This window comes from Saimiri boliviensis, chromosome 9, assembly GCF_048565385.1.
Source record: "Saimiri boliviensis isolate mSaiBol1 chromosome 9, mSaiBol1.pri, whole genome shotgun sequence".
NCBI classification, from domain to species: Eukaryota; Metazoa; Chordata; class Mammalia; order Primates; family Cebidae; genus Saimiri; species Saimiri boliviensis.
The window spans coordinates 62,661,114-62,671,058 of NC_133457.1; the positions used below are offsets into that span (position 1 = coordinate 62,661,114).

The following is a 9,945-nucleotide window of genomic DNA, read 5'->3' on the forward strand; positions in this document are numbered from 1 at the left end:
TTCTTCAGACAACTTCCAGGGTATTCAGAGGGTCTTGGGTGTTGTGATCTAAGTTTTTGGTCACAATAGCCAGATCTGCATGAGGGAGAACCCCAAGCCCAGTGATGCTGTGGCTCTCACAGACTTGTAGACTTGTAGAGGCATTGCCTTGGTGTTCTTAGATCAGATCTGGAAAAATTCCCTGGATTACCAGGCAGAGGCTCTTGTTCTCTTCCCTTACTTTCTCCCAAACAAATGGAATCTCTCTCTGCTGAGCTGTCTGGAGCTGGGGGTGGGACGACATAAGCACCTCTGTGGTTACCACCACTGGGACTATGCTGGTCAGGCCTGAAGCCAGCATAGCACTGGGTCTCACCTGAGGCCCTCGGTAACCGTTGCCTGGCTACCACCTGTGTTTGTGAAAGGCCCTAGGGCTATACCATTAACAGGTGGCAAAGTCAGCCAGGCTTGTGTTCTTCTCTGCAGGGAAGCACATTCCCCCTGTTCCCAGGTGGGTCCAGAGATGTCACCTGGGAGCTGGGGCCTGGTGCTGGAAACTTTAGGCGTCTATCTGGTGCTCTATTCTACTGTGGCTGAGCTTGCACCCAAGCTACAAGGTGACTTTCTTCCCACTCTTCTGTCCCCTTTCTAAAGTAGAGGAGTCTCTTCTTAAGGCCGGCGTTGTCCCAGGTGAGTACTGCCTGGCCACTGCTGATGTTCACTCAAGACTCAAAGGCTCTTCACTCAGCTTGTAGTGAATGCTTCTAGACCCCGGACTCTCCCTTCAGGGCAGTGGGCTCCCCTCTGGCTCAGGGCAGGTTCAGAAATATCATCTAAGGGCCAAGGCCTGGAATCAGGAACCCTTGCAGCCCACTCGGCGCTCTACCAAACTGTGGCCGAGCTGGTACCTAAGCCTCAAACAAAGTCCCCTTTACTCTTACCTCTCCTTTTCTCAAGCAGAAGGAATCTCTTCCCATAGCCGCTGCAGTTTCAAATGTGCTGGGTCACACCTGAAGCCAGCACATCCCTGAGTCTCACCTGAGGCCCCTGGTGAGTACTGCCTGGTTGCTGTGTTTTCAGAGCCTGGGACGTTTTAGTCAGCAGGTGATGGACAGTGCCAGGACTAGGTCCTTGCCTTCAATGCAGTGGGTTTCTTTCTGGGCCGGTGTATCTAGGGATATCATCCAGGAGCTACGGCCTGAGTGGGAGCCTCAGAACTCTGCCTGGTGCCCTGTCCTACTGTGGCTACGCTTGTATTCACATTGCAAGGCAAAGTCCTCTTTCTTCTTCTCTCTCTGCTCCTAAAGCAGAAGGAAGGAGTCTTTCCCAGAGCTGCCAGCTATGCTGCCTGTAGTTGGGGGAGGGTTGGCATAAGCACTGCCTTGGACACCATAGCTAGTGTTTCACTAGGTCGTGTGGCCCCCAAGCGCTCTGGCTCCAAGCCCGTGACAGGACCAGGACTTGCCCAGAAATTGCAGCCCTCGTGGTGGAGACTGCCTCTCAAGTTTATTTAGAACCCCAGAGCACTTTAGCCCATGGAGGCAAGACTTGCCAGAACCCAAGTTCTGACTGTTGGTATGGATGATTTCCTCTGGCTGGGGCTTTTCTAAATGCTCCCTCTGTGGTTGTTGCCTGACTTCTGCCTGGTGTTGTTTTCTGCTGTCAGGCAAGCACTGATTTCCAACACAAAGTCCCACAGTCACTGTGCTGTCCCCGCCTCAATTGCACAGGTTACCTCTCCATGCCTCATGGCTGCAGCTGGAGAATGGGGGAGGAATGGCAGAGGCGTCTCAAGACTGTCTTTTCTACTCTCTCCAGCGTCTCTTTCAGTGATATGAAGTTAAAACCAGGTACTGTAATTACTCACCTGATGTTAGGTTCTTATCGAGGTGTGTTTTTGTGTGTGTAGATAGTTGTTTAATTTGATATTCTTGTGTTGAGGACAATTGGTGGAGGCTTCTATTCAGCCATCTTGCTCCGACTTCTGGCTATTATCATTTTGAACAAACTGTTATCTATCAGATCAATTAAGAATAAAAAGATAAAACTGTATTTTACCTTCACTTAGTCCTTCTGTCATGCCCTTTCTTTCTTTAGTAGATCTGAATTTCTGACCTGTATATTTTTCTTCTGTCAGAAGAGCTTCTTTTAAAAATTCTTGCAAGGTAGGTCTACCTGTAACAACTTCTCTCAATTTTTGTTTGTCTGAGAAAGTCTTTGAGTCTTTGTCTTTCTTTCTTTTTTTTTTTGGATTTAAAGTTTAAGTATAAATGTTCTTCAGTCATTTAGTAAATTTCAAAGCCAAGTCACTAAAGACAGAGGCTAGCAATTTTCTTCCATCAGTCACTAATAACAGACTATGTCTGGGGTCAGTGGCCTTCATCAGCAGGTGAAGATTCATTCACCTTCCTTGGTGAGTGAATCTGATCCTGTGAGGAGAGAATGAAGTGTCTTCTTCAGTTTCTTACCCTGGAGGCTCTTGATTTCCCTCTTGGGATTCTGTGTCTCCCATCAGTTCTTGTGGAAACTTGAATTTAGATCTTAAAAAGATGCTGTACAAAATATGGTGGATACCCCACTCATTGCATACCATCAGCAGCAGGACGAGCAACAGTGTGGCCTTGAACACAAGCAAGTTAGCCCAATATTGTGCCACATCTTGGGGGGAGGAGGGTGGTTGGCTCAGGGCACCTGGCAGGTACTGTGGAGGGAATAGGTGAGTAGGCAGATGGTGTGTCCCAGGCTTCAGTGGAGGGTATCCAGCACGGCAGGGCATCCCTTGTCCTTCACTTCAAAAAAAATGATTTAAAAAATATATACATAGATGTACTTATTTGTAATGATCAAATCAGTCTATGACATTTGTCATCTTAAATATTTGTATTTTCTTTATGCTAGAAACATTCTCTTCTAGCAATTAAAAAAAAAAATAAACATTTTTTTACAGATGGTGTCTCACTCTGTCACCCAGGTTAGACTGCAGTGGTGTAACAGATCTCACTGCAGCCTCAGACTCCCAGGCTCAAGTGATCCTCCCACCTCAGCTTCCTGAGTAGCTGAGACTGCAGGTGCATACCATGATGCCTGGCTACTTTTTACAAAATTTTTTGGTAGAGACAGAGTTTCACTGTGTTGCCCAGGCTGGTCTCGAATTCCTAGGCTCAAGCAATCCTTCTGCCTTGGCCTCCCAAAATGTTGGGATTATAGGCATGAGCCACCACACCTGGCTGCTTCTAGCTATTTTGGAATATACAATACATTTATTGCAAACTATAGTCACTCTATCTATCTATTAAACATTAGGTCTTAGTTCTTCTATCAAACTGTATTTGTACCTATTAATCAACCTTTCTGTATGCCCCTCTCTCCTTCCCAGCCTCTGGTAACTACTGATCTACTCTCTATCTTCCTATGCTTTATGTTGAAATATACTTTTTGAGCTCCCACATATGGGTGAGAACATGTGGTATTTGGTTCTGAGCTTATTCTATTTCCTCAAACTGTTTTGTCTTTTAGTCTGCCTTGTCAGTTTCTTTTTTGAGACCCAGACCTGGTGTCTTGCATGTTGGGTTCGGATAACTTGTTTTTTAGTTTATAGATTCTCTGGATCAAGATAAATTATAACCAAACCTGATGTGGAGACAAATTATCCTTCATGGACTTTGAGTTTGATATGATTGTTTTTCCCCACTTAGGGAGACGGTGTGTATATTTTGTCAGAATATTTGGTGAGCAGATGGGTGGATTATTTTCAGCTGAAAACAGATTATTTTCAGCTCTCTGCCAACCAGACACTTGGTAAGTTGCAGCTCCTTCATCATTTGTGATTGGTGGGGCCACGTGACCACTTTTTATTTTATTTTTTACTTTATTTATTTTTTTTTTTTTGAGACCGAGTCTCACTCTGTTGCCCAGGCTGGAGTGCAGTGGCACAACCTTAGTTCACTGCGGCCTCTCCCTCCTGGGTTCAAGCAGTTCTTGTGCCTCAGCTTCCCGAGTAGCTGGGGTTACAGACCTGTGCCAGCACATCTGGCTAATTTTTGTATTTTTAGTAGAGACAGGGTTTTTCCTTCTTGGCCAGGCTCATCTGGAACACTTGACCTCAGGTGATCCACCCACATCAACCTCCCCAAGAACTGAGATTACAGGCGTGAGCCACTGTGCCTGGCCACATGACCAGCTTTAGACAATGAGTTTTGAGAACTTATAATACTTATCACGGCTGAAGTTCTACTTGATGAAATGACTTTCTAGAATTCTTTTTTTTCTGTCTCTCATGATAACCAGCTTTGTTTCTTCAGCTGGTAACTAAATGAACGCATGTGGAGCAACGTCCCAGCTGACATGTGGTTTCAGTGAGAAATAAACTTTGTTGTTTAAGCCATTATTGTCTGGGAGTTGCTTGTTATCTTAGCATAATACAGCCTAGCCTGACTGTTAACATGGCATAAACTTACATCGTCTTCAGGTCTTTAGGTCTTGACTTACATGTAATCTTTTCCTCAAGGCCTTAAGATTGCACCCATACCCACCCCATCACTCTACCCCCTTCTCTACTTTGATTCCTGTACAACACCTATCTTAATATAACATCACATAGTTTGCTCATATTTTATTATTCATCTCCTCGTGCCACCAGAATGGAAGCCCCTGAAGCAGTGATGGTCTGAGTTTGAGTTCCACTGAAAGCAGACCCTTGAGACGGGGGATTTGGTGTTGCTTGTTCATTTGGAAGATGATTCTGAAGGATACAAGAAAGGGTATTGGGGGAAAACCAGAGGAGAAAGGAAAATCAATAAAGGAGGCATTAGTAAACTGATTACTGCTGCGAACAATTCTTTGGAGATCCTCTGAGAAGCCCTGTTGAACTGAAATTCTCATATGTTTCCTACCTAGAGACAGAAAAACTGGAGTATTGTCCCCAACTCTTGCCATGGTTGGATGTAGGGAGGCTTAAACCTCTGGCACATCCAGACTGACTTGTGCATGGGCTGAGCAAGCTTGCCAAGTGCAGAGAAAGCCTTCTGGCGGAGAAGCACAGAGGTAGACACGGTTCCTATACATAGGAACTGTCCAGCACAGTTGCAGGTGTGTCAAGGGGACATGCTGTGGGGTACCAGCAGAATCTACTGTAGAGATTTTCGCCTTTTTTTTTTTTTTAAATGAGATGGAGTCTCACTCTGTTGCCCAGGCTGGAGTGCAGTGGCATGATCTCAGCTCACTGTGACCTCCACTTCTTGGGTTCAAGCAATTCTCCTGCTTCAGTCTCCTAGCCTCTTGAGTAGCTGGCATTATAGGCACATGCCACCATGTGTGGCTAATTTTTGTATTTTTAGTAGAGATGGGATTTCACCATGTTGGTCAGGCTGATCTTGAATACTTGACCTTGTGATCCACCCACCTTGGCCTCCCAAAGTGCTGGGATTACAGACGTGAACCACCACACCTGGCCAAGGTTTTTGCTTTTTATTCCTTGGTGTATCCCTAGCCCCTAAACAGTGTTTGACAAATTTTAAATAAAAATGAATGAGTACACGATAGTGGACATTCAGTGGATGCGTCCCCACCATCCATTTTCCCTTTTGTAATTAACCCTCTCCCTTTTTTCCCTTGGGATGCTACCTCTCCCCATTTCTCAGCCAGGGGCTTTGTTTGGGATTGGACTGAGGTCTAGTTACTGGGTGTGGACTACCTCCTCAGCCCTGACTCTGAAGACTTCATATAATTAACCTTTCTGTCTCACCTCCCCCTCACCACCACAGTTGTCTGTTTCAAAATGGACACATGACCCATTTGGGACCAATGAGAGTGAATTTCGTGGTTTATTCTCTCTTTCTCTATGAGGATGTGAGGTCTGGAACAGCTGCAGTCATTTTACCACTATGGGAAACCTGCACCGATTGAACTGACTGCATGAAGCCCAAAGAGAAAGCTAGTAAGAAGGTAGAGAGAGGAGGAAGAGTCTGGGTTTTTGAAAATACCTTTTGGAGCTGCTGGATCAAGCCTCACCTGAAGCTAGAACTAAATCTGCACTTTTAATTTGCATATGCAATAAAAAGTTCTTTATGTTGTAAGCCAGGTTGAGGTAGATTTTCTGTCACTATGGCTAAAAGAACCCTCGCTTATTCTACACCTAACTCACAGGCTTGTTGTGAGGTTTAAATAAAATAGTACTTAGTGAAGTCTGGTACACAAATAACACTCAATGAATGGTAAGCAATCCTGTTGTAATGTATTTCCTTTTACAGAGTTACGTGACCTTTTTATTCTCTACTCCAACGTTGGCATGTTTCTGCTATTCTTTTCAGTATTATTTAATTTCTTCCCCAAAGGAGAGAGGCTAAGATATTTCCCAGCCACAGGCTCTCAACCACCACGCCGAGCATCAGATTCTCCTCACACAGCCACAGCCGGAGAATGATACACGGCCCACGTGGTGTGGTTCTAATTCCTCTGACATCTCATTTTCACTGTTTGGCAATATTTGTCTCATCAAGCTTACACATAAATGTTTTCAGCAAAGTGCTCCAAATGCCTTTTTCAGGAATCTGAATCCACATGAAAACAATGGCAACAAGAGAAAGGTGTAAACTTTCCAGAACAGGCCCAGGATTTGGAAATGTGATAAAGACGTTATTGTGCGCCCGAACTTTTCACACAAGAATTGGAGGAGATTTAACACATGGAATAATAAACAGAGGGAGGCTGGCTAATGTGGAGCAGATGGGCCTGCAGGGCAGTGCTCAGCATTTCAACGTCTTTCCCCTTGGACCTTTGGACTCAAGGTGCCTGCATGCTGGTGTCTTTAGCTAAAAATAAAACTACTGCCTTTGGGGCCGTCATAAATATGGCTCATTTGATTTCTGGGGTGATTGGTGGACTAAAGTTTTCAAGAACCTACTATGTGAAAGGCATTTGACATTCACTGATTTAATCCTAACCACTACTCCATTTTGAAGGAAAAAAATGAAGGCTCTGAAAGTGTAAATCACTTACCAAAGGGTACACAGCCAGGATGAGTGTGGAGCCAGGATCACCCCAGGTCTGTCTCATTGTGTATGTCATGGCTCTGCAAACTGGGGCAATAGGTGAGCAGGGAAAAGAGTCACAGCCACATAAAATTGAGACGGTCTCTCTCTCTCTCTCTCTCTCTCTCTCTCTCTCTCTCTCTCTCACACACACACACACACACACACTTTTACATAGTAATAGCCTTATTAAGGTATAATTGATGTACAGTAAGCTGTACATTTTTCTTTTTGAGACAGAGTCTCACTCTGTCGTCCAGACTGTAGTGCAGTGGCACAATCTTGGCTGACTGCAACCTCCGCCTCCTGGGTGCAAGTGATTCTCTTGCCTCAGCCTCCTGAGTAGCTGGGATTACAGGTGCCCATCATGATACCCAGCTAATTTTTGTATTTTTAGTAGAGATGGGGTTTCACCATGTTGGCCAGGCTTGTCTTGAACTCTTGACCTCAGGTGATCCACCCACCTCTGCCTCCCAAAGTACTGGGATTACAGGCATGAGCCACTATGCCCAGCCAGCTGTATATATTTAAAGAATAATATTTGATACGTTTTGACAGTGTCTGTAGCTGGGAAACCATCACCACAATCGTGATCGTGAGCATATCTAATACTCTGAAAAGTTGCCTCCTGCCTTTTGTAATTTCTCTTTGCCATCCCGCCTGTCCCTCCCACTCCTGATCCCAGACAACCACTGACCTGCTTTCTGTCACTATAGATTAGTTACATTTTCTAGAATTTTATATAAATGAAATGATACAATATGTACTATTTTTTTCTGTCTTTCACTCCTGAAATTATTTTGAGATTCATTCATGTTATTGCTTGTTTATTCCTTTATATTGCTGAGCAGTTATTCCATTGTATGAATATGCCACAATTTGTTTATCTATTCATATATATATATGGACATCTATAGATGTTTGCACTTTTGGGCTGTTAAAAATCAAGTTGGTGTGAATGTTCATAGACAAGTCTTTGTCTGACATTTATTTTCTTTTGGATAAAAACCTAAGAATGAAATGACTAAATTATATTGTCGGTACATGTTTAACTTTTAACGAAACTGTTAAAACTCTTTTCCAAAGTAGTTGCACCATTTTACATTCCTACTAGTAGTGTGTGAGAGTTCCAGTTCCCCCACATCTTCACCAACACTTGGTATGGTCAGTCTTTCACATTTTTGTCATACTAATTGGCTGAGGTGGGAGGATTACTTGAGCCTGGGAGGTCAAGGCTGCAGTGAGCTATGATCACACCACTGCACTCCAGGCTGGGTGACAGAGCGAGATCCTGTCTCAATAAAAAAAAAGTAGTCTGGGGGCTGTTTGGTGGGGTGTCCTTTATGCAGAAGGCAGATGGTTCACAAGGAATTATGAGGTTTTTATCAGATGAAGGCACACTGTGCACCAGATAGAAAAATACGTCCCAGCAGCTAGGAAAGCCTCAGGGGCAAAGACAGAGGAGGCCGTGGAAGGTGGGACCAGGGCAGTAATCTCCCAAACCTGGTTACTCTTACCTATTGATTATGGCTAATGAAATCTTACATCAAAATGCTCTGGCTTGTATCCATTAAGCATTTATTATATGCCAAGTGTTTCGGTTATCTATTGCCGCATAACAAACTGCCCCAGAACTTAGTGGCTTCAAAGGACTACTTTATTATTTTTATTCATTCATTCATTCAGAGATAGAAACTCTTGCTGAGTTGCTCAGGCTGGACTAGAACTTCTGGGCTCAAGCAATCCTCCCACCTCAGTCCTACACTTCTGTGGGCAGTAATGTGGGCAGGGCTTGGCTGGGCAATTCGGTTCTGTTTCATATGGCATTGGCTGAGGTTACTCGGGGGTGGCCAGCAGATGGCTGGGCTTTTTTTTTTTTTTTGGAGAGCCTAACCCAGCCTCATTCACATGCCTGGTACCTTGGAGGGACTGGCTGAATGGCTGGGCTCTGCTGGGACTATTGATCATGGCACCTACATGCAGTCTTTACCGCATGGTGCTCAAGGGAGTCAGACTTCTTACGTGGTGGGGCCAGGCTCCCAGAGACCATGTGCCAACACACCTGGGGGAAAGCTGTGAGGTCTCCTATGACCCAGCCTCAGAAGCCCCAGAACATCACTTCTGCTTTACTTTACTGGCCAGTCAAGCCACCCAGGCTAGCCCAGGCTCAAGGGGAGGGAAGCTAGACTCCCCTTTTCAAGGGGAGGAATAGCAAAGAATTTGCACCATCTTTAATCCACTACATTAAACAAGCACTTTGCATGTGCGACCTTGCTTAGTCCTCTCAACAGCCCTATGGTGGGTGCTGTTGGTGTCTTGGTGGCTTAGAAGCACCTCCAGCTCCCCACGTGGATGTCCTGGATTCAAAATGCATCTTCTTTCCTGTACCAAACACTCTCTCCTTATCACCTTGGTTCACTAAAGACACCTACAGCACCCTACAGTGAAAAATAAGCACTGGGAGGAGAGGTGCATGCTGAGCAGTCATTACAGCATCGTAGTAGATTATGCATTCTTGAAGTTTCAGCTCTCATGGCTTCATGGATGAGAGCTGAGGCTCTTGATGGGATTCACCCCCATCTGAATCAGAGGGCTGTAATGGAATAGGGCAAAAGGAGACATTCCATTGCAGACGAAGTCAAGCTACAATGAACAACCACAGCCAAAGGTAATAGAAGAAAGAAAAGAAAAGACAAAAAACACTTATTACAGAAGGAGGATGGCGAGTTACTGAAAGACCAACAGTTTACCCACATCATAAAATTCTGGAATGAAGATGCGGCCAAGTTTTTTCTTGAGTCTTTTATAGGAGCTTTAGTATTTCTTGAATTCAACATGTGCAGGCAACTGAATGGATGTTGGGTGGCAAGCAGACCACCAATTTTAGGTACATGTTTCAAAAGACTCATCAAATTTTTATAAATAATAATAAAGCATA

General features: G+C 44.5%; 1 protein-coding gene across 3 annotated transcripts; it reads left to right on the top strand.

The window, feature by feature from the left end:
* The first annotated feature begins 438 nt into the window (after positions 1–438).
* Positions 439–6,602, top strand: LOC101053972 (uncharacterized). Of its 3 annotated transcripts, XM_003945286.4 has the most exons (4): positions 439–1,554; positions 1,710–1,829; positions 3,675–3,777; positions 6,524–6,602. In XM_003945286.4, the coding sequence occupies exons 1-4, from the start codon at positions 1,515–1,517 to the stop codon at positions 6,567–6,569; spliced, it is 309 nt and encodes a 102-aa protein (XP_003945335.3). In that variant the 5' UTR covers positions 439–1,514; the 3' UTR covers positions 6,570–6,602. The 3 variants fall into 3 exon arrangements, 1 of the variants encoding a protein (XP_003945335.3); XR_012519262.1 differs by lacking the exon at positions 6,524–6,602 and adding an exon at positions 4,619–4,789 and having other exon boundaries at positions 439–1,829; XR_012519263.1 differs by lacking the exon at positions 6,524–6,602 and having other exon boundaries at positions 439–1,029; positions 1,390–1,829; positions 3,675–4,601.
* The last annotated feature ends 3,343 nt before the right edge of the window (positions 6,603–9,945 follow it).